At 39.7% G+C, this 25,912-nt stretch overlaps 1 protein-coding gene across 1 annotated transcript in view; it reads right to left on the bottom strand.

Moving 5' to 3' along the window:
- The window catches only part of LRIG3 (leucine rich repeats and immunoglobulin like domains 3), a 48,263-nt gene extending 30,262 nt beyond the window's left edge, over nt 1-18,001 (bottom strand). The window contains exons 1-3 of the mRNA XM_082742007.1: nt 17,407-18,001; nt 11,677-11,748; nt 11,400-11,474 (exon numbers count right to left, since the gene is read on the bottom strand). Of these exons, the coding sequence (XP_082598133.1) occupies nt 11,400-11,474; nt 11,677-11,748; nt 17,407-17,654 (395 nt within the window). The 5' untranslated portion in view covers nt 17,655-18,001. The remainder of the gene's footprint in view (nt 1-11,399; nt 11,475-11,676; nt 11,749-17,406) is intronic.
- Between the last annotated feature and the right edge of the window lie 7,911 nt (nt 18,002-25,912).

Consider the following 25,912-nt stretch of genomic DNA (forward strand, 5'->3'; position numbering starts at 1 on the left):
ATGTCTCCTGAGACAATGGAAGCAGCAACAAACATAAGCTATTGGAAATACATCAAAATAAAAGGCGTCTGTACAGGGGAGAAAAAATCAACACAACTAAAAGACAATCTACTGAATGGGAAAAGGTATTTGCAAACAACATTATCTGATAAAGGGTTAGTATCCAAGATATATTAATAACATAGATAATTCAACATCCAAAAACCAAAAGATCCAATTAAAAAATGGGCAGAAGACATGAACAGGCATTTCTCAAAAGACGACATCCAGATGGCTAACAGGCAAATGAAAAGATGCTCAACATCACTCATCATCAGGGAAATGTGAATCAAAACTACAATGAGACAGCATCTCACACCTGTGAGAATAGTTAAAATTCAGAAACAAAGAAACAAGTGTTGGTAAGGATGTAGAAAAAAAGGAAACCTTGTGCAATATTGGGAATGCACACTGGTGCAGCCACTGTGGAAAACAGTGTGGTGGTGCCTCAAAAAGTTAAAAATGGAGCTACCCTACAATCCAGTAATTATACTACTGGATATTTATCCAAAGAATATGAAAATGCTAATTCAAAGGGATACATGTACCCCTATATTTATTGCAGTATTATTTACAATAGCCAATTATGGAAGCAGCCCAAGTGTCCATCGAGAGATGGATAAAGAGATGATATACACACACAGACATACATACACTCAGTGGAATATTACTCAGGCATAAAAAAGAAATTTTGCCATTTGCAATGACACGGATGGAGCTAGAGTATAAAATGCTACGGGAAATGAGTCAGAGCAGGACAAATACCGTAACTTAACTCATATGTGGAATTTAAGAAACAAAACAAATGAGCAAAGGAAAAAGAGAGAGACAAACCAAGAAACAGACTCTTAACTACAGAGAACAAACTGATGCCTACGAGAGGGGTGATGGGTGGGGGATGGGTAAATAGATGATGGAGATAAAAAGTACACTTATCTTGATGTGCACTGGGTAATATGGAACTGCCGAATCACTAAACTGTACACCTGAAAGTAATAGAAAACTATTAACTATGCTGAAATTAAAATTTAAAAAAAAAAAAGGAAGCTGCTAGTGGCTGTGACTGGGTCAGACTGTGGCCCTTGTGGGGTCAACATCTGTCCGAAGCAAGGACAGTGGTGGGAATAATCAAGTACAAATGTCACAGAACTACACGTATAGTGCATCTATTAGATGAATCAGCATCCCAAACCTTTCAACGTACTCAAATGATGGTCTAGAAGCAAGCAGAGAAATAAGCTGGGATAAGGCAGTGTTTTGAATTTTTAATCAATCATTTTAAAAAGGCCTATGTGAAAGCAATTCCTATGAAATGACAGTAGACTGGGGAGCTTGGCTGACCACAGCTGGATAGGAGCCAATAATACAACATGGTCCTTAAAGGCTAACATAATTTGAAGCTTCATTTATATCCATATATATTTTTTTTACTTTAAATTCAATGTAGTTAACAGATAGTGTATTATTAGTTTCAGGGGCAGAATTCAGGGACGCATCAGATGCAAGTAACACCCACTCCTCATTGCATCAACTGCCCTCCTTAATGCCCATCACCCAGTTACCCCATCCCTCCACCTCCTCCTGTCCATCAACCCTCAGTTTATTCTTTATCACTGAGAGTCCTTTATGGTTTGCCTCTCTGTATTTTATCTAATTTTATTTTTCCTTCTCTTGCCCCCATTCATCTGTTTTTGTCTCTTAAATTCCCCATATGAGTGAAATCATATGGTATTTGTCTTTCTCTGACAGACTTATTTAGCTTAGCTTATCTTGTTTGGGTGCCATATTTACACTGTCATGCCAGATGAAGTGTATATGGGAGGACTTTAAGAGTCTAGACCTGTATTGTGCATGTGTAGCTACTTAAATTTAAATGAAATAAAATTAAAAATGGAATTCTTCAGTACACTAGCCCCATTTCAAGTGTTCAATATCCATGTGTCTAGTAACTACCACAGCAAACAGCACAGATATAGAACATCTCCATCACTGCTGAAAGTGACACTGCAAAGCTCTGGTCTAGATGTCTATCACACAGGAAAGGGTAATTGGGATTTGAGCCAGGAAAAAGAGAAGACTTTAAGAAAACCTTGAATTTTAAGACTTATAGGTATTAAATTGCAGAAAATATAACAAAGTTATTCTTTCCAACACACAGAACTGACACAATAGGTTAAGGTAAGGGAAGAGTACAGCTTAACAAAAAGTCCCGGTTATTAGGACTATTCACAATGGAACAGTGTGTCACCAAGAAGTAAGCTTTTGTCCCTGAAAAGGCTCAAAGGGAGGCTGGAAAAGTCTTCTTTCCAGAAATCTCTCCATCGGGAGAGATGTCTCTTCCCATTCTAAGTTACCAGGATTGCAAGCAGATACACAGAACCAACAAAAAAAGTGGTTTTGATCAGTTATACAATCTACTAAACCATTGCTAATTCCTCTCGTCCTTTAGTAGACACATAAATGAGGATGATGGTGAGAAAGTGAAACCAAAAAAGACAGGAGGAGAAGAACAAGAGAAAGAGGGATTTATACAACTGACTACATTTCCTGATTTTGTAAACATCCATTCATCTTTAAAAAGCACTGCCTCTATTCCTAGGCCAGTATCTTGTGCAGGATTACACGGCAATTAGTGATTAACTTCAAAAAGCATCTTATTTTTTTTTCCCTAAAAAATGAATGCTCATTTTGATTCTATTCCAATGTTTGTTTTAAAATTGCTCATGCACAGTAAAACTGACAGTCCAAGAATGCACACCATGTTCATCCTGTGCTGTAGGGTACTTGCAGTATGAATATTACCTCGATATTTCATTTTGCCTTCATCCTCGTTCTAGAGACTGCTCTATCTGCCAGCTAAAGCTCACAGGGAGGAAGGGAGACTGTCAGGCAAGTGATTTTAGAAAGGAAGTGCTTATACTTATAATTGCCTTTCCTTTCATGTTTTGAATTTAGCACTTAAGTGACTTTCAGCCAAGGAAAAAAGTGGAGGTACTGGTTAGCAGCCTGTTTCATTGTTTTGGTCTCTCTACCCAACTAGAGCCCCAAGCCTCTCATCTGTGGAAGATGGCAGAGATACTAAAATGAGGACGAGAAGGAGGCAAAGGAACTAGGCTGGGAGAGAGACATGTTGACTCCTGCCACCCCTATCATGAAAAAGCAACTGGCTGTAACGTTACTGTTTTGTCTGTCTTGGCAGCACAAGTTTGGCTCAGCACAGAAACGTCTCTGGCAGAAGCTGCACCTGATACTTCAAAGCAGCAGTCAAAATGGCTAGCATGACACTGAAGGGAGAGATGAGAAAATGGTGCAGGTTCAGGATAGATGCTGGTCGTACAGGAGAATTTCTGGCAAGCTATGCTGGAAGGTCAAGTTCAAAACCATTTTATGGGCTCCCAGAACAGCCACTGAACAAAGTCGTCCACTGGTTCATGACGTCAAATCTAAGAATGTTGTTACCTTGGAAAAAGCAAGTTTTAGTCCTGAAAATGATTTTTAAGTGTATATGGAGGGGCACACACAGAAAGGTTAACTGAATAGTTTTTTCTACAATTAACTATATATAATATTAACTGGGTCTGGGCTCTTCATTGAGTCATTCATTCAATAACCATGCATACCTCCCAGGTGCCAGACATGGAGCTACATGCTAGGGTTATGAAAACACACAGGGATGAAAACACACACGCTCTCAGCTTTTAGGAAATTTCATTCTGGTGGGGGAAAGGGACATGAAAGAATCTCAGATACACAACTGATACAAATGCCACCATGTGTATGATAATAATGTGGACTCTAAGGGAGGGTGATAGGAAAACAGTGCTGGGCAAGAGTGAGTACTGTAGGCCGAGAGGAAAGCTGTAACGGGGCCTGACACAGAACAAGCTAGCACACTGCTAGCACACTCCTTTCCAGTGGAGAGGAAACCCACTGGAAAAGAGGACTCAGATCATCCAGACCATTGGAGGTCTTGGGATGGATTCTACTCTTGACCTAAGAGCTATGGGAAATTCCTCAAGGGTTGAAAGCACCACAGCAGGATTACAAATTTATGTTTCAAATCTAGATTGAGAGTTCGAACACCCAGCAAACTTGTATTGTGGGGACTGGTTTATGATTAATTGTGCAGATAAACAGAGGGTAGAGAATACATCTCTGTGTACAGTAAACTCTTACGTGCAAATCATGTACCAACACTTTAAAATCCAATAAAAGAATATAACATCGTATTATGATGCTTATGTATTTATTTTGCAGGACTTGAGCTTTATGAGCTAATTCCCATTAAACACCATAACGTCTGGTTTGTTTATCCTGGTGAAGGCTACAGCCCTCTGATGCAATGTCCTTTAAATACAAAGACACATCAGTGTCCTTATCAGTGGGGCATACATTTGGGGGATGAACTTTTCAGTTAAGGGGCTCAAATTCGATGGGCTCATCTATACCCACAAATGGCTGAAGATGGGATTTACCATCTTAATCAGAACAAAGCTCCCTGATTCCCCAGAAACTTAAATTCTAATGCTGACCAAAGCTTCTCCCCACTTCCCTAATTAATATGATGCAATGGCAACCTCCTTTCAAAAGCTGACTTACATAGGTTTGGTTTAAAAACAAATAAACAACTATTTGAACTTTACCACATAGTTACAAAATTACTTATCTACATCATCACTTGAAATCATAGCACTTTGCCTTCCCTGTATGACTTTGCCTTCCCTGTATGAAGCTGTGTCTCTGAGCTGTGAACTATTAAAATATCAATATGTTTTTAAAAAATCAAAGTAAGTCTGATGAATTATTTAAATAAACTCGGTACGATACAACCAAGCAATAGTCTCTCAAATCACTGTCTCCCGGTTTTTTAATTAGGCTGATTTTTGAAATGTTCAATGAAAAATGCATGCTTATGGATGAAGTTTCCACCTAATATGGTGCTCGGGTCAATACATCAATAAGAGAATACTGCAGATCTGATTTCTGATCACTCGCCCAACCCCACCCACCCTTTTCATTCATACATACATCATACATACATATATAATACATACATCACACATATATCATACATACAAGTATGATATGACACCTGCCCTATGGTCAGTTTCCTTTTGTGGGGACAAAGAAAGATATGGATGGCCCTAACATAGAGCAAGGCTCAGAGTTGGGATAGTTTTAAGGATGGCTGGATAGCAGGTAATTGGCAAGTCATAACTGTTTATGATTTTTTTAAAAAAGCACATTATTTATCTTCATGGCCTTTGATTTTGAAAATGAACATGGTTTAATGACTACCTGAAAACAAGGAGAGAAGATGATTCTGTGCATCAGTGAAATGTAGTCATTTCATTCCTCTGCCTAGGAAATACGTCACTCGGTCCCCCAAACCTTTAAAACAGCTAAGTGCATTGCTAACCAATGCATTGCGTGTCTTTTCCTTCTCTAGACCTCACACACCCTTGCCCTCCGCAAATACGGAAGCTGCAGCGCTCTTCTGCACTGGCCCAGCTGGGCATCTCCCCATCATCCAGGGCATTGTCCTATGGGGAGCATGTCTGTATTGTCGATCTTCCCTTTGTTCATTATTCAAAGCCTCCTGAGGGCAGAGGCCAAGTTCTCTTTTCCTTTGTTCCCCAGTACTTAACACATAGTAGGTGGTGTTGCTGGGCACCCAGAACAGCTCAAAATCTTCCTTATAGACGCACAAGCCCTTGGGCTAGAAATGTTGCTCCATTATTATTATAACTGAGTGTTTACCAGCTCTTTGAACTACTTGAAGAGAGCAAAAGTTTTCCAGATAACCCAGTCCAGATGCAAAGTTCTTTCTTTCTCCCTCACCGGCTTCTGCCAGGATAAGGTTTCTAACTCCTGCTGTCCTTCTCAGATCCAACTGTTGTGGCTCACACTTTTCAGAGTCCTCACCTGTGCTTTAAGCCATTCGATTCTGTACTGGAACTACCTGAGATAGAGGTGCAGACATCTCCCACTGCTCTTACAGATAAAGCAGAGGTAATTAAGTCTGCCTGAGGTCAGACAAGACACTAGTGAGAGACAAGATAACAACACGTGTGCCCCGCTTCCAGCTTGGGCCTTCCTCTCGTCCACTCAGATATTGAAGGAGAACCTCCTCTGGGCCAAATTCTGGCCTGGGCATCTTAGGGGACTGATAGTTCAGTGAGACCTGAGTTCTACCCTGAAATGCATGAGGGAAAACATCTATCACTAACACACCCTGGAAGATCCCTTATAACACCAGCAAAGTGTTCTTATGGGAGCCTATTCTCCTTCCCTCTCCCTCTCTGAGTCCTAGAGGGCCAGTTTTTTCTTCAGTATTGGAACAGATCGATTTTTTATTTTGTTATTATTTTTCGTTTTGAATTTTTAGTTTAGGACCCAATAAAGTAGTTCACATGTGTGCTGGACACAGGGTCTATGAAAAATCTGAATCTCTGAAGACAAAAGTCATCCCTGGTGTATTGAGATACTGAAACTGAAAAAGGCAAATACAAAAGGGGCCTTTTATTTCCCACACACTTCCATCTCAAACGCACTATAGGGCACGTGTTCACTGGTGAGAGTGGTGAGCCGAATCCCTTCCCTACTTAAACCACTTCTTTCTTTTACTTATTATTGTTGCTGTTGTTACAATTGATTACTATTATTTACCATGCATGCAGAGCTGAACAGAAGTTAAGTAAAACATAGGTATGCTTTGTTTCCACTGTAAATTTTTAGCCAGTAGCATAGACGAATACACCTGCCTGGATAATGTTAAGTGCATGTGGCTTTCCATAAATATTCCTTAATTGTTATACCTAGCACCACTATACACCATACACCTGCACTTAGTGCTGGGGAAAATGAGAGTCAGCCACAAGCCCCAAAGTATATAGCATGGGAGAAAAACAGAAATAAACTCGTTCATTGCCATGTAAGAGTTGGATATAAGAGGCAAGATGGACCTGGAGAGGGTAGGGGAGGCTTAAGGAGATGGCTGCACACAACACTTACCTCCCCCTTCCCCGATTCAAGTGTCACCTTCCTGGCAAGCCCCTCCCTGCATCCCCCTTTAAAACTGTCAACCCCTATTCTGCCACACACACTCCTCTGCCTCCTCGCTGCTTTTTCCTCCCTACCAATCACCACCTTCTGACCACATCTTTTACTTGACTTTTTGTCCTTCTCCTTCCATGAGAAGGCAGCTCTGTGAGGGCAGGGATTTCATCTGTCTGTTCACTGCTGAACCTTCACCTTAGACCAGTACCCAAGCACATAGAAGGATTTGGTAAATACTCAGAAGCCTTTCCCAGCCCCATTAAAGGGCTCTTCTGGTCCTCCTCCCTTTTCCTTGACAGCATGTACCAAGGAACTGAAGTGATCTTTTTTTTAAAAAAGAATTGTTACTCATTGTTCTTTTACTCCTCACTAGAATAGAAACTTCACAGGAGCAAGTTGTCTGGTGTGTTCACTGCTGTGTCCCCAGCCCTTAAAATGCCCCGCTCATTTATTCAGTGAATTTCACTCAAGTGCATGACTGTCATCATCATGATCACAGCTCATAGTCACTGAGCACTCAGCATCTGTCCAATGGTTTTATCGGCATTATTTTTCCAAATCCTCACAACAACCCTATAAGGTGGGCATTGTTATAATTCTCATTTTGGAGATAAGGAAACATAAATAGTAACTTGACTAAGATCTCAAACCTAGCAAAGGGAAGAGGCGGCAAATAATTCCATCCAACTTGAGCTTTGCTTTACCGGCTGTTCTGCTGCAGTGACACAATGCTGTCATCACTCTCAGACCTGCGGTGGTTCCTCCCTCCGACCCCACGGGGATCTGCCCTTTCCATACCACCCTCAGCCACCACTAGGACATCTTCCACACTAAAGCCAGAGTGACACTGTCAAATAGCAAAACTGATCACCTTCCTCTGTTTTTAAATCTCTTCATTGGCTGTCCATCGGTAGAACTCACATTTTGTGGTCCTATCAGCAAAGTGATCAATAGTTACAATAATCACTCTGGAAGGATGACATTGCCATTTTCAGAAAAATTAGAGAATATGAAGACCATGGTGGATATGGGAGAGATGCTCTACCTTTGAGATGAGAAATAATGAGAAAAGGCTTATTTGATTATAACAAACTGGGGTTTATCAGTAGCTCCAGAAATATTTATGCAATATCTAATCGGATGTGGTAAAGTAGATGTGTTAAAATGGACATTCCTGGGCCCCACCCCATCTCATTAATTCAGAATCTCTAGGGATAGGGTCAGGAAATCTACATCTTTTGACAAGTAATCGGGGTACTCCTTTGACATTCAGGGACCTAAAGCTTTTCAATTCTAACATATAGATAAGTACTTACATGTTGGGGGCTATATAGAAACCATCAGTGTCCAGACTAAGACCTAACCGGTTTTATTTAATGACCAATGAGAACTCTGTTGTTCAACAATAATGTTATAGGGCTCATGGATTCAAACCTGTCCTAACTCAAGTCACAGTTTTCAAAAATGTCCCATGCTTGAGTGGCTCATGCTGCTTCACAGGACGCAGAAACTACCATGTCCGGAAAAATCAACTTACTTATGCCAGGGTAATAGTTTTACTATATGTTCATTCCAAACTTTATGCATTTCTTCCCTTAAAATATAGCACCCTGGCTGGCAAGGCTACAAGACAGAGGAAAAAAGGAACAACAAAGCAAAATAAAACCCACAAACCATGTCCTGCCCTTAGCAGGGGCTTGAATTCTGAGATCATGCTAGGTGGGATTCAAAGGAAAGCAAATCTATTTAGGTCTTTTGCATTCTCACAGATCCCCAAAAAGGGGAGAGATGAGCTCTGTTAATGGGGGAGTTTAATGCTCATCCACCTGGCACCCCAAGACCCTGGTACTTCTCTAGGCTTCACTGACATTATCAGAAGTGGTCTGAATATGATCAGATGTTCATCTCTGGACATGGGGTGCCATTTACTGCTAAAGATGAGCAAGGAGGACAGTTCTCACCAGGTAAACATCCCTGCATCCAGCTGGGAAGGGTCCCCCCACTGCTCATAGAAGCAATAGCATGGAGCACCAACATTAAATCTTCTGCTCAAGATTCCAACTGATTTCTCCTTTCCTTTAACATATTTTCAAAGGATTTAACTTGTGCAAATGACCCCCAAAATCTGCTTCTCTCCACAAAATGTTAAAAAACAAAACAAAACAAAACAAAACCCTTGATCAAATAAAAGTCAAACAGCTCTGTGAGCTGCTTGGAATGACATGGTATTTAACCATGGTGCCATGGAAATTTTCTAATCTAAGCCATGGTATATAGTTGAACTATTTCTTTTGAAATTTCAGTACCAATTTTTAGCTCTGATGTTCATGTGTTTCTATATAAAAGAAAATGCTCTACCCTATGTAACACAAGACAGAAATTAATGGTGCTTTAGGAACAATGCAACACCCAAAGACACCTACAGGAGAAAACCATTGTAGAAGAGCCAGAGAAATACATTTTCAACTATTTCATAGGTATGAAGACAATTTTTCACAACCCACATTGAATTAGCAGTCTCATCACATAAATAACCCTCTGCAGATACTATATAATCTCGGTAATTAGTATTTACCATTACATAAAATGAACAAAATAATCCCTGGTCAGATGCAATGCAACAAATTAAGGAGAAAGAAAAGTGAGATTATTCAAGGTCAGTAAAGATTACTCAGCACTCACTAAAATAAAACAAATGAAAATAGGGAAAACAGTTCAAATTTTGCAAGGTTTCCATCTTTCCAGACTGCATTTCGGTTTTCTAATTATAAATGAAAGCTTGGAAGTATAAAATCACTGGTTATTTATTCCCAATAGAAGTTTCTGATTTCCTTACAGGTTCTTGGGATTTCAACTCTACACCAAGGCAAAGGGAAGACTGTTTTCTCCACCCCACCCCAAAATCCAAAACTCCACTGTGGACCCTCTCAGCCATGAAGCATGCAATGACTCTCAACTCAAGACTCTCTTGAACATGCTGACAGAATCTGCCAAGACACAGAGTAAGAACAGCAGGGGGAAGCAGCATTTCCTGGGAGTTAGAAAGACCCCATTGGTCAAATGAGAACAGCTATAGCTGTTTAAGATACTAAAACCAGTATTCCATTTGGACTCTAAATTCTTAAGCAAATGCGAAAGACAAAGAAAACAGGTATTAATGCTAGCATAAAAATGTTTTTGAAATTTGTGTTTATTTGTCAAATACTGACTCCTTTTTTTTTTTTTTTTTCATTCCTTTCTGTTTCTGATCTTTGGAAAAACCACATCAGTATCAAATGTCACTTAGTTCTTATTCAAACAGAGGGAAGCAGACACAGCGGCTGCACCCGTGACTTAGGTGACCTGGGCCCTCAGTAAAAACCAACCTCTATAAATCACCAGATGTAAGCAATTGGGTAGTGATCACTTTAATTAATTGAACAGCTTTCCTGAAATTTACTGTATAATTTTAACCCTCGCGACACCTTTCTCAGAAGCAACCAACAATGGTGGGCTATTAACTGGTTTAAGGAAGGAAAATATTTTAACCTCGGTGGCTTAGGTATATTTTTAAATTATTCAAGATTAAGGTGGCAAGCTACTTAAAGTTTAGAAATAAATACTGCACATTCTAAATGCTGCCCTTAAGTGCCAAAAGTCAAAATTATTCTAAAACATCTCCAATGTGTGACTATAAACATGTTAGGTCTTAAAAATACAGAAAATTTAGCACAATTTTAATGTGAAAACTCATCTTTGCAAAACAACATGCAATGGTATTTATAATTTAAATCACATACTTAATTTTAACTGTATAAAGTTGATATTTTGAGTTGATGTTTCTGAATCTCGATTTCTACTACAGGTACCACACTTTAAAGAAAATACTCCAGTGCCTTATTACCAACTCCCACTTCCTCTCACAAAACAATTCCGATCACCCTCCAGTAGCAACTGTGTAATACCTAATCCACAGATCCCATGCCGGCCACTGAGTAATGACCAGAATTAGTCCTAGTCTGCAGGACATAATCAAACCCATGTCTCTATGAGGTAAAGGCAGCTTCTCTGAATCTGGGATACCAGTTCAGCAGTGACAGCAACAAGGAAAGTGTGTTGTGAAAATGGTACTTAAAATTTAGGAAAAAAAAAAAGACTGGAAAACAAGCCAACCAATTTTTTAAAAAACCTTCTCCATTATCTACAGAAGGAAGTATTCATACTTTGTTCATAAGACCTTTCCTCCAGCCCATATGAACTGTGGAACTGCTACCTACGGTCCTTGCAAACATACATGCAAAATCCTATTAACATTCACTTACAAGGACAGAAGTGTAATATTGGCTGAGACTGGTCCTAGATTCGGAATGGTCTCCAATTCATTGTTGTTCAGTTTCCTTTAAGTGCCCAAACAAAACAAAAAAACAGAAAAAAAAGAAAAGCTGATTAGATTATCTGTAAATCACAGAGGTGAAAACTTCATAAAATTATTTAAAAATACCTCCCAAGTTAAAAAATCTTTAATTAATTGCAATCCAAACGTTCTTTATGGTTAAATAGCATATTTCATTCAAATCTCAAATAGAAAGGAAGACTCACACTTCTCGAAGGTTTTGAAGGTGGCTTGTGGAATTTGCCTTGATGAAAGACAATCTGTTGTGACTCAAGTCCCTACAAGAAAAAAAAAAAAAAGTCAAGTTGTAAGTGGTTTCCAAAAATCACTAGTGGTGTTTAATGATGTACAAGATAGAATGGATTTATGGAATACCTCTATCGACACTAGTGACAATGTAAGAAAGATCTGATTCATCCTATCCCCAAACTAGATGACAACCACATTGCAAAACTCACAAATACAAATTCTGAGGACAAAATTAGTTTAGGAGGCTGGTAGGCTCAAGTCCTTCAAGCCCACAGAGTTTTAGGAGATGTTTTTTTGGCAAAGGGTGAACAGGTCTTTTGTGAACTGGTTGTTTTGCTTCACCCTCCCCCTCCCCACCATCTCCGCACCTCCAACATGATATGATGAAGTCATGGCCTATGAAAAGTGGCTCATTAGGCAGGCTGTTGAAACTCAAACCTCTAAAGAAACCTTTTTTACTATTATCATAAAATTAAGCATCAGTGCTCTTATTAGAGGCAAACAAAATAGAAATTACTTTTCACACCTATTTGTTTCTCTGGGTTTAGATACCAAATTACTGAAGGTATCATTGTGTGTATGTGTGTCAAGAGAGTCGAAAACAACAACTCTACTTTCCTGAATTCCCCACATCTCAGTAACTGATAATATAATGTATAATTTAAGCCACATAAACCACGTACAACGCAGGCTATATAGGAACCCACGATCAGATTTCTTCGCAATCATTAAAAAAATCTGCTTCTTAGAGACTTCATCGGACTTACTAACAATTTCCATAAGACATCGTTATTTTTAGAAAAGTAAAACAGAACTCCTACATATACAATACTCCTAGACTAGGCCATCTTGGCATTTAAGACTTCACAATGTTAAAGAAAGCCCAGTAAATGTTCACTTACATTCTTTTATGTGTTGACACACTGAGTGTGTGCCTGTTGTGTGGTGAATTGAAAGTGAAAGGCTGGAACAGCTACTGAAAACCAGACTTACAAACTGTATGGCTGAAAGCTCTCTCCTCCAAAGAGGTTTACCAACCCTTACCAAATGAATTCTTTCAGTGTTTACTTTTAACCAACCAGCGTTTTAGAGAACCAAACTGTACTGATGCAAAGCATGAACCCAAAACAAAAGGCAGAAACATCACACCCAGAGAAACACAGTAAAACTTCGTCCAGTCTACCAAGTGAACAATAAGAAATCAAGGATCCTTTTAGTCTTTTCATGTTTGTTTTGAGACTAAACCTGGATTTCTCTATTTCACCTAAAAAAAAAAAAAAAAATCTGCAAAGGTTTTATTTGAAACATGTTTGCCTAAAGACCTACCAGACAGTAACAGACATGAGTAGATTTGTTCTGGTAGAGTTATAACATGAAAAAAAAAAAAAAAATCTGGCACAGTCTTTAAACTATAAAAATCCTGCAATTACAACCACTGCGGTGCATGCTCACCACGCTGGAGCCAGACACTTTCCCTCCCAGCCCAGCTCACGTCCGTCTGGAGTTCATCAAGGAACCCGTGAGCCCAACAACTCATGTTAGGATTCAAACAAAACCTGTGTGCTTTTAGCACCACAGACAGTCACAGATTTCCCACAGGGTTTCAAAAACAACCAGCAGAAAGAGTCCTTCACCTGGGAGGTAGCCTGAATCAACAGAAAGTCTCATTTGGATCCACTTAACGAAAGAACATTGAACCAGCAGAAAAACTGCATCCCCTATTGTTTCAATGTGTAAAGGGAAAAGGGGAACCGATCTGGCATTTACATTTATTACAGGTGGTTTTCTTTTTAATTAGAAAAAAAACGAAAACCACACTTCACTTCCTTTTAAGGATTATTTTTTAAGGCAATCCTATGAGAAAAGAGGGTGTTTAACTCCTCCCCCCCCCCCAACCAGTAATGGAACAAGTTCTCCAACAAAAGACTTTAAAAATGAGAAACTGCCTTCCGAGAAGTGTGCACATGCTGGAGACCACTCATTTCTGATCCAGAAGCGGGAGCTGGCAACCTTAAATATTTTAGTTATTGCAACACACTTCCATTCCTGAGTTTTGTGTACTATTAAAACCACATTATGTGGGAGAAAAAAAAAATCACCTCTTAAGTGACTTTTACTGCTAAATACTTAAGCCATGAAACTTTTAATGTGTCTAAATTTAGGTTTAATACAGTTTATGTTTCAAAAATGATTACTTTCTAGTTAAAGGATGTCACATTTTCCTAAATCTTCCCTATATTGTTTCTATGGCTAGACCACATTAAAAACAAAAACAAGTTGTACAATGTCGATATTTTCTTAAACCCATGAGAACGTTCAGTAAGAAAAGAAGATTCTTCATTTTCAGAGTTCCATGTATGAACATTTTCCCCAGGAAACCTTTTCAAAAAACTCTGTAGTGAGTTTAATAAATGGGATAAGTGGTAAGGCGGGGAGGTGTTATTTACCTAGAACTCAGCTGGCCAAATGCTGGAAAATCAAACTCTACATAGTAGAAAAAAATATCTTTCCTCCTGCACATTAGCAAGCGAATAAATATATATGAAAATAATTGATTTATAACATTTGGTTCCAGCCATCATTTTCTTCCTTTTAGCATTTGGAAATCTGACTTCCAAGTCAAATTTTAAAATGCAAATCCAGCACAGCTTCTTAATCAATCCCACTGGGGCCTGCAGAGCTGCTAATTCAGCAGAAATCTGGAAAACTGAAAAACAAAAAGCCAGGCTGTAGCTGTTTTAAGACACTGATCCAAAGTGACTCATAAATCAGCCTGCTATGTTCAAGTTTTAGTCTGGAAAATATAGAAAAACAGCTGTGAAAACCATGAGGACCATGACCCCCACCCCAGCCCCAATTCTGGTACCGACCAGACGATTTATAACAGGCTAACACTAAAGAAGTCACAGCAGCAGAAAGTACCTTTCGGACTTTCGCCTCAGTCCAGCTCATGCAAACATTTCTACGTGATAAGATAAATAATTCTGAAATTCCAGTGAGATTTTAATACATTAAGCTCTCATTGGCAATTGATCAACTTTTCCCTCTTTTGGCTAACATATTCCATCCAGCAACTCCTTTTTAGGTTCAGAACACTTTGTTAGCACAAAATCTAGATGTAAACTCAAGTCTGCCTTTAAAGGCAGCTCTAAGCAAAGCTTCAAATAGTTACTGTTTTAAAAGCCACTTTTCATTAAAGTATTACAAGTCACTATTTGAAAGAACTACAATATTATTTTACAGCTCCAACTAATTTTTCACAAGTGAGATTCTTAAAGCAGTAAGTTACAACTAAATAAAGTGAAAAAATACATGCACACGTATTTTAGAGAAATTAATTTTTTTAAACTTGCAAATTCAACAAAGGATACAAAAGATAAAGTCTCCTTGAATGGTGCTTTCATAAATTAGTCCTAAGGCAAAAGTTTACTATCTTAATTACCCGAGAAAAAGTTAAGATATGGGAAAAAACAACATGTATTTTTCTGTTTACTTCTGAACTCTAAAACAGTCTACCTAAATACTTATATAATTATGTAAAAGTTAAGAAAGAGCTATCTTATGCCTCTTGTTCCAAACACCAAGTAACTGAGAATTAAAGCCCAATTCCACGTGTTTTTCTGCCTCTTTCAAAGGCAGAGAGAGGAGATCTCTAGAGCTTTAGGCACAAACAAAAGAAACATTTACAATAAAGAATGTAGACCACATGGTTTGGTGACAACTACAAAGCTGGTTAAAAGTCACACAAGTACAAGAATGACAGAGCTGTCCAATGAGTGATCACAGTGGGGCTTCTGACTACAGACCTAGCGCTTATTTGTACAAGTGGAACTTATTTTCACATATATTTAAGGAATGTGGACTTGTATTGAGACAATTTACTGCTGGCGGAAATGTAATTAAAGATTGTGCTAACCAAATAAACTGTAATTTGTTTTTAGTGTGCCACCAAATTATCTGCAAAACAAAATCCTTAATTAGGTCAGCTACTTTTAAGACAATGTTTAAATAGGTATCAAAAACCTTTTGGTTTAACTCAACTTCTAATCAAGACTAATAGTTTTTTTTAAGACATCCAAATACACACACAAAATATATGTTGTACACTGGCATGACCCAGTAAGTTACTTGACAAGGAAAAACTACTAATATAAGCTAACTTTGGTGAATCATTCAAGCATTTCTAAACACACCCCAGGAAGAGCTATTCATTTTCTTTTTCTCATCTCTCTATTATTCATACATGTTCACCTCCAGTTCAGTTCCATATGTTGTCAATAGAGCCATTCACATTTCATGAATAAGGCAGCATGACCTCCACAAGAGGCAATTGAACAGAATTAGCCACAACTAATTGAAAGTCTTCCTGCTTCAGGTTAAAGCCCTTATCTCCTTCTTCAATTATAAAACAAAAACAAAACCAAAAAACTATTAAACAAGACATCCCATGTTAAGAGATTAGAAAATCTAAAACTCTATAATTCCACTTTTTTAATAAACTAAGGTTTATTAACACAAAGAATATGATTTTGATGGCTAACCATCGTACAACTCACAAATAAAGATTCTGATTTGCACAATGATTTAAAAACAGTTTCTTAAACTATGGAACCAAACTTCTTACTACTATTAGGATGTTAGGATAGTCTAGTAGAATTGTTTTAAGAATGTCGAATGTCCATTGCAATTCTGCTAGGCCCAAAACCGAGGGTTAAGGATGGACTGCACATTATTTCTTTTAGACAAGATAACTTTTTTTTTTTTTTTCTAAAGAAACACAACTTGTAATTGCTTACATTTTACACAAGTCCGCCAATTTTAACAACACTAGTGCTGGGAGAGAATAAGGAGATGACATTTGTAAAGAATCAGCCCTTCCAACTAAACTACATTTTCTTCCTTGTTCTTCCACGCAGTTGGCAGTGATTTCAGGTTTTCAGACTTCACAGCTCCCATCCAAAAACTTGTGTAACAGCGTCCAGTCCTCTCTCTCAAACTGTTTGCTGCAAAGCTACAGAAATCACGCCCTTCGTTCTGAAAACTCTAGTTCCTTTCTTTCCATATCTACAGATTAGTTTCATCAACTTCTTACCGGAACCAGGATGTGTTACAATTTGGTTGAAGCTTTATGGAATTTCCTATAGCGAAATTAAGCACAGGGGCGAGAACAAGACGAGGTCTACTATAGCTTGGACAGTGACCGAACTCTGGTGAGGAAGCTTCTCAAATGAAAGGAGCTCATTCAGTTACTGGCTGGGAACAGGCAAGGGGGCCTGAAAGAGTTAGAAACTGTAGTTGAGCCACAGGATCGTACCCTCTGGGAGAACCGCGAACTCTAGTAACCCGCAGATTGCCACCTCTGCTGTCCCGCCCACGCAGGGGCGCGCATTTGAATCCACTTGGCAGCCTCGGGGCTCAGGACCTTGACTCTACTCCTCGGAGTTGTCAGTGGCTCCTTTCCCTCGCCCACCTGCGGCCAGGTGGGGCAAGCCCAGGGCCCACCGCGCGGCCCGCTAGGCACGAGGGCTGGGCAACTGGAGGCCTCGATGGCTCCTTTTCCATCTCCACCGAGCGCCGCTTGAGGCCTGGGTCAGGAGCAGCTCCCCCAGAAAAGGCAACCGCGCGCCCAGCGAACCGGCCCCTCGCGATTCTCAGGCGGGTCCCCCTCTGCCCTCAAGAATACTTACAGGCGAGCGATCCAGGGCGGAAGAGACTCGGGAAGGCGCGCCAGCCGCTGGCGGCTGCAGTCCAGGAGGTCCCCGAGGCACCGGCAAGGAGCGGGACACAGGCGCTCGGCGGCGACCTCGGAAGACTGCCCCAGTGCCCCCGGGCTGCCCCGACCGCTGCCCTCGGCCGGGCCCAGGCGTCCCAGCACTGCACCCAGCAGCAGTCCCAGTGCCACCGACGGCGCGCGGAGCTTCTCGAGGGCGCCCATCGCGCTCCTACGGCCTCTCACCCTGCCCGGCGCTCCGCAGCCGGCGCGCGCTGGGGGCTCGGCACGAACTTGCAGCCGAAGAGTGGCCGCCCGCGCTCGAAGCCGCGTGCGCGCGCCCTTGTCCCGCGCTCCCGACAAAGTCCTTTCTTCTACCGCCAGCAGCTCGGCCCTTGCATGCCCCGGAGCAGCGAGAGGGAAGCCAGAGCAGACGGCCAGCTGCGGCCGCGCTGCAGTCCGAGCAGCGTCGGCGCGCCCAAGTCCCTCTCGCCCGCAAAGAAACTTTTTCGCCTCCTCCCCGCGTTAATGCGCAAAGTCCCGGCGCGGCGGAGTCGGGAGGCGGGGTGTGCGGCGCAGGCGCGCGTCCATTGGCCGGCCCGGCCCCGTCGCCCCGAGTCCACGTGACAACAACAGGGCTCCAGACCGGGGCGGGAGCGCGGGAGAAAGTGGAGCTGAGATTGTAGGAAATTCGGAGTTATATTTTCCAGCCTGCGCGGCCAGCAGTCTCCACTAGGTCCTGGGAAACATATATCAGATGGAGTTGAAGAGAAAAAGGGAGTGTGCAAACAACTGAACAAAATTAGGCCAGCTTTCGGAGTTGGAGGTATTTTGCCGGACGTGAGGGGAGTAAAGTTAGCTTTATCAGGAAAACTTTAAATTCCAAATCGGAAAAAAAAAAAAAAGAATTAGAAATTACCCTACCATCCACAGATGAAACAGTGGTTTCAGTGAAAATACAGTTGTTCTAACATTAATATTGGTCGATTTTTTTCCCGTTATATATTAGCTCAAAATATAAAAACAATAAAATTGTTGGAAATGGTATATTGCGTTACAAACAGCCACCTTTGGTGCACTGGCTAGAGCTGTGGGGAAATTATGGGAAGTGACCTTCTACTAAGTTGTGATGGCAGTCATAAAGTGTATGCAATAGCTGGAAATAATAAAAATAGTCACAGTTACTTCAAGGCAAAATGAGAACTAGGACCTTGAAGGAAAAGATTAACATAGGCACCGTGGTCTACCTGAGTTTTGAGTGATGACAAATACTTATTGAGAATGCTACCAGGCTAGAAGTACTTGTCTATCTGCGTGGGGTGGGGGGTGGATTCAGGCATATGGGACTTCCCCAGTGAAGTCTATGTTCTAACCTAATTCTTGCAGGTGATTGGGGCAGCAGGATTTTGGAAACCCCAGAGTTCATCTGTGAACACCCTGCTCCTCTAGGAGGATATATACCCAGAGAAAGTTACTAACCTGTTTGTGGTAAAAAGAGGAAGCTTATTTTAAAAAAGCGACTTCTGCAGTCATTGTTTCTTATGCTGTCTGCCAAAGCATTCTGTATGGGCTGTTTAAACCGCTCATTATTGAGGAGTAGAGATAGTTTGTAGAGTGGAGACTTTAACTTTTTAATTTCCACTGTAGCAAATCACCTGCAAAAGCAACCCCATTCTTGAGGGAGAGAAAAGGCTCCCTTTGAAGGTGAAAAACACTTTAGGTAAGATATCCCATCCTCTTCCAGTTACTGTTAGTGTCACCTGCACCACTCTTTTTGATCATGTGCAATTAGGAAATATTTATAATGACAGCACCTTGGTTTTGAATGATCATTCTGACTGCTTGGAGTCAAGAAACAGAATAGTCATGCTATGGATTTTTCAGCTCAGTCTTCTCCATCTATTTCATGTAAGGAAGATCAGGCTTAGTTCATTGGAGTTTTTGAAAAGAAGTATGCTATTATGCACATGCCTTTGTGTATAAGTATGGCAACTTGCTAATTAACATATCACCCACATGACAGCAGTAGTGAGAAATGGGCTACCATTTTGAGGAAGTTTGGCTTGGTTTCTTTCCCCATTTTCCACTTTCCTTATTTCATTTTCTGTGGATTTATTCACACCTCTGCCCTGATATTTACCATATCCATATTTCTGGCCCACATCTTTCTCTTAAACTGTAGACTTGTATATTCAACCTCTCATAGGTCATCTCACCCTGGATATTCAAATGTAACATGTCTAGAATTAAATTTCATCACCCCTCAGCCTTACTCCTTTTCCTCCTGAGTTCAATATCTTGAGGAATGATACCTCCCTCTGTCCCCATGTCAACTACTCCAGAAACCTCATTCACCCTTAATATTTCCTCATGGTCCCCATCCCCTCTACAATCAGTTAGCAAGTTCTAATGAAGCGAGCAGCTCCATGTATATCTCTTATCCATCTCCATAGATACAATGCAAACTGAGACCACCAGCAGCTCATGCTTGGATTCCTGCTACAGCCTTCTCTGTCTGGCATTTCAGTCTTTTCTCCACATTGCACTCAACGTGATAAGCCAAAAGCTCAAATCGGAGCCTCTGACTCAAAAGCCCGATTCCTACTTTTCTCAGAGTAAAGTTTAAATTCTCTGGCATAACATGTATTGGGCTTCTACTCACCTCTTTAATTCATTTTATTTAATCCTGTTCCTTTTACTCTAGGAACTACTGGCAGTTCTTTTCCCATGCTGCCCTCTGCCTTTGGCTCTCTTTCATCCCCTGGGGCCTATGTCTCTTTCCCATCTGATTGGTTTGGGCTTCAACTTTCGCATTCCTCTTTTTGAAGAAGGCTTCCTTGAATCCTGTTTTAACTATCCCTCACACTACCAGCATATCCACTATTCACTGGAATGTAATTGGCCATTTTTATTCTGGAACTTCCTAGATAATGCTTAGATTTTCCAAGTCAGTTCCCTGGATTAGCTGTTATTTTTAATTCCTTCTGTAAGATTTATTGACTAATACCTATGAGTAGCTAAAACCTAGACGCAACCAGCCCTTTCCTGGTACATCCTTTCTTTACAGGGTTGCTCCTTCTGAGAGGAGGTCGATTCATAGTAGTTCCAGGCTTGCTTATGTCTATAATTACACAAGTGAATTAAGTATTATGTTAATCAAATAAATCCAAGTACAACCGGAAGTAGCTTTATTCCTTGTAACAAATAATGAATTTGGTAGCTTAATGATAGCTAATGACGAATTTGAAACTTGGGAAAGATTCTTAAAAGGTAAATAGTATAATACAATGCTATCAGATTAGGTATGGACAAGACAATTGAATAACTGGGGAGAAATTATAGATTAGGAGATTTCTTCACACGGATTGCTTTGCAAGCATTTTAAAGTTCTTCTTCCACTTCAAAGTAATTGTAATTGGGAATCAATCAACAGAGGATATTTTATGGACGTGGCTTATGCTTGCTCAGAACTTCACATGGTCATTGGGAGAGCTAACAATGATGACATGAAATGGTTTTAGCACACATTAATATGGCTATTCTCCATCTCAGTATGACCTCAATAATTCAGTCAATAGAAGGGGAACTAGTTCTACATGGGAACTTTAAATCATTGTACTATTTTCCCAGACTTCTAAAACCCTTTATGAACCATACTTCAGAACTTCTATGGTGTGGCTACTGAATGAGCAGTTTCCTTCCACATCTGTGCCATTTCGTTTGTAGGGACGTAGACAGTGGGAATGGAGGCAGAATGTCAGGAAAGATCATTTGTAATAGAGGAGGAAAAGGAACATAAAACTCTGTTTAATCTCCTCAAATTTATCGGTGGATAACAGTGGTCCAGGAACAGTTTTAATGTATCATTGAATTCTCAGATCTTCTTATGAGGTAGTTTATCTGTGTACACACATTCATACTCTCACGCACACACACACACACACACACAAATACAGTAGTATCAAATGTTGATTTTCCATTCTTTTGGCTAATCTCTCATAAATAAGGATTTAGTGTGAAGGAGCCAGATTCATTTTGAACGGAGGTCTTTTAACATTTGGATTAAGAGGAGATCAAGTGCTGGCTTTCTGTGCTCCTTCAGAGGTTTACACTGGTTAACTGGGTGGTTGAAAACTGACTATTGGAATGACCTACATCACCCCAGACAGTTTCTCATTAATAACTTTGTCCTGGTAAATGGCAATTCCCATCCATTTTTCTAAAACAGCCTTCTTTCACCCATTTTGTGGTTAGTGTAACCCAGCCCCAGTTCTCTTCTCAGTTTTCCTGTTTTTTTTTTTTTTTCCTCTCTCTGGCAAGTGTGAGACTTTCTTATCTTGAGTGTTGGCAAGGGCAATGACTCACCGATAAAAAGTAATAGAGGTGCTAAGCTGTCAGTTTTAACATCCCAGGGCAAGAATGAAAGCTAAACACTCAGTACTTACTTTATCATTACAATGAATGACACAGCTTGTGTAAGTGTGAACTGTGAAAAGGGAAAAGAGATAAGGCAAAGGAGGAAGAAAAGCACAAAAAAATCCCCAGATAATGATGCCAAAAGCAAATGTTGCTGTACTCTGTAACCTAACCATATCTTTTCCCATTCATTAAGGCATTTTAGAAGAAATAGATAACCCTCCTCTCTCACAAAAAGTGCAGTGCTTTACTTAGAGAACAGGAGAATAGAATCTTACTTTAAAAAAGCCCTGCTATGAACATGTCCTAACTCTTCAGAAAATAGTTAGAAAAATGAAGATGACCACCCATCTGTTTCTCTCAAGTTGGCCAACTGTGTGATATTACTGTAATTGAAAACAATGTTACCTGAACATTCTATTCATTTAACCACAAATTACACATATCCTATCTTTTGTTTTACCCATTTCTCAAGTCACCCACTAGGAATAATGAGTGCTCTGAGCAGAATTCATATTGTGGACAGAACTAGATACCCTGGAAATCACCTAGGTGTAGCCAGGAGCTACTGGGAGTGGGGAGCCCTGAGGTGGGAGTAGGGAAAGGGTGAAAGCTCAGAACTATGACCTCCTCCAGATTCTTCTCAGTGGTGTGTCGTTCTCCTGCAACAGATCCTTTCAATGGTCTCCAATTTCTCCATTCCTTTAAGGACTTCAGGGCACATTTCTCTTCTTTCAATGTCTGTTCCCTTCTTTTTCTGTAGCCAGCAGTATTACTAAGACCCTACTAGGAATCTCAACAGATAAAAAATAGCCCACCCTGTCAAAAATGCAGAAATCTAAATGATTGAGAGTTTGTTATGAAGGATGTGAGGTAGTCAGAAGGCTGACAGGGAGGTCAAATGCATTGTAGCTTTGGCATATATTACCTCATGGTGCTGGTCTATAAAACAGGTGAAGACTGACACGCTGCTAAACAGTAGTATGCTGTGACTGCAAAGCCCTGTGTAGATTCTAGTTCCTGTTACTAAACTCCCAAGTTGCTGTTTTCTTTCCATGTTTCAAGGATATAAAGTAAGTTCACTACAGAAACATTCTGCTGTTGGGGTTTTTGACCAGTGGAATATTGGAATTAAGGAAACCCTCAACTATTTGTCCTGAGGAAAATAATATTTAATCTTAAAACGGAAAACAAACAAAACATTTTATAACCTTCATATAAGACCCTTAATCTATGTGTTATGACAGCATACAATACAAATCATGAGATTTTTAATAGGTCTCTTATGCCATCTCCAAAAGTTACTGCATAACTCAATTTGTTATGATTTATGCCATGAGGTAAAAAAGAATCATTAGGCATGTTTACTGAAAAGACTCATATATCCCCCCTGAGAACTTTTCTGAAGAATATTTTTCTTTCACTTCTTGGATGTGCAGTTCGTCTATACAGTATTCTAAGAATTAATTTGCATTTACAAACTGTAAGAGCCTCATAAATGAGTTATTTATTGCTTTTATTTATAGATTCATCCTCTTTCACTCTTGATGTTTACCCAAGTCTATCAGATTAAGGTGACTCTGTCATGAATATTCTCAAAATCAAGTGCCCTGCATTAAAACTCTGCTTCTATGGCTAAATATAAGGATCTCTATCAAGCTACAGTGTTTACTATGTCATTATGCATCAGAAGGATTCTCAAATAGAGAATGAAGAAGAATTTTGGTTTTATGGGTCAGCTTCAATGTAACACTGTGCTCATGTCGTAGTAAAAGCAGAACAAATACTTTTGTTCTAAAATCTTAAATTTTTAGCCCAAAGCTTTACACGTTTCTGTTATGTTTATACACACATACAGAAAGATTCCCTTGGAAATATATACGTAGAGCTTGAAGAAGCTTTCAAGGGCACCTTACTTATCCACTTGGCCAGGGCAGAACCATGTCTGCAGCAGGCAGCCTCCTCCGCTCCCATGGCAATACTTTCAGACTTGAACACCTTTTTCAGTCAGAGGATTCATCCTTACAGCCCCACATAAATAAATTCCTCCTGCTCTCTTGCTGTCATTTGAGCTTTTCTGCTTCTTTGGGCAAAATAGAAATGGTTCCTAGAAATAACTTCTTAGTTTTCTTCTTTGTGAATTAAATAATTGCAATTCTTTCTTTCTCACAAGCACTACTGTTCCTCTATCTTACACCCTCATGAGGATCAAGAATATCTCTTTTCTGGTCATTTGCCTTGCATAGTAAGTGTGGCAAAGGAGAAGTAAGAGACTCCTGGGACCCAACAAGTGAAGATATTCAAGCCCTGTCAAGCTTTCACTATTCTTACAATTTTCTTAACATTTGCTGTGTGTCCCCTCATTTACTACTTACTACCACCCTGTATGACATCACCCCCATGTTGCAGACTAGGAAACTAAAGTATGGAGATGCTAAAGAATTTCCCCATGTCAGAGTTGGGTTTGCAACCCAATCAATCTTCCTCCATGGTGTACTCTCTTAAGCACCATGCTACACTGCTTTCCACTAGAGTCAGAAGAATGAAGTTTCCAAAGCCTGCCTAAATGCTCCAGAGAAGGGGTAAGTTGGAATCAATAGGGGAAGCATACATGGAATTTGCCTGGTAATTTTTGATGGTGTCTGACTACAGTCATTGCCTCTCCTTTCTTTTCCTCCTTCTCTTCTTTAATCGAAGTTTAGGGAAAATTGTTTGTCTTTATGTAGATATTTAAATAAGTCACCTTACTTTCTGATTCATAAAGGTTAATATGCCTGCCCAGTATCAGAGTGTTCCTTGAAATCTAGCCATTAGAGATTAACTATGGGCTCAAACGTGACTGTCTCCCTAAAGTTCTCTTCTGCAATGTCAATACACCCTCACCTCCAGGAGTGTCATGTAAGGTGTCACTGGCATTTTAGAGTCAGTGTTCTATAAAAGTCCAAATGGCTTGCAGGAGAACCTAGGTGGTTGCTAATCAGAAGATGGTAACGATGCAGAAAAGGAGACAGCCTTGGCTTTCTTTGCAATTTGTCTAGGGCTGTACCTAATTAGGGGACTCATGAATGGGATACATTTGTCTGAGAAACCCAGAGAAAGGAAATATTAATACTAAAGATTATATTTCAACTGTTGAGATGCTTTATATGTGGTAGCAGAATTTTCTTTAAGCATTTGATTTATTAGGTAATGCTAATTTTTATGCTTTCTAAGTCTTCTAACAGTGTACGGAGAATTTTTCTTAAAGTGTCCCAGATTGGCTAGTTTTGAATTCTGGTTTCTCAAACAACTTTTTTTAAAAGGGTGTCCTTCAAGTCCATTGCCCCAGGAACATCTCAGAAGCTTCCTTTCTTCAGGGAACTCTGTGCAAGTCGTCTCAGTAATGCTTGAGCTAGAGTCTTTCTCACATTCAAAGACCCAACTCAAATTATGAGAGAGTAAATTTCATTGTCTTCATTTAAACTTATTAAGCCATCACCATGACAAATAGTTTCTATTCTGAGTAATATAAGAGACACCATGAAATTGAACTTACTGGAGTTCTGATAAAAATCTATATTTTCTAATATTATAAGAGAAAGTGCTAGAGACACAGGCTCCCCTGTATTAAAAGTTGTTACTTTATTTTTGAATTTTTATTATCATCCAATGTTAAGAGCTCTCATCTATGATTTTATGAGTCTGTACACAAAAATAATTCATATAAAGTATATTGATTTTTTCCAGTTATTTCTTAAGTAAGTTATTAAAAATAAAGTTTATTTGAGCAGGTTTTCCTAGAGCATTAAATTATTTAATGCAGTGGTAAAATTTTTAAAAGCCAAGACCTATCTTAAGAACAGAAATATGGACACAATCTTTATTTCACCTAATGAGAGTATACCATAGGAAGTTAATGAAAACATGAATAATTAATTATAATAAATGCCGATGGGTCTGTCCCAAAAGGATTCTATAGCATTAGAAGTTGATGAGCATTTTCCTGAAGTTTGTGATTATTCATTGAAATTGATATGCTTGTAAAGGGAACAATAAAATGTACTACTTTTTTTTCCTTGTAACTTTGG

The sequence above is a fragment of the Mustela nivalis genome (genome assembly GCF_964662115.1).
Source record: "Mustela nivalis genome assembly, chromosome: 7".
Taxonomy (NCBI): Eukaryota; Metazoa; Chordata; class Mammalia; order Carnivora; family Mustelidae; genus Mustela; species Mustela nivalis.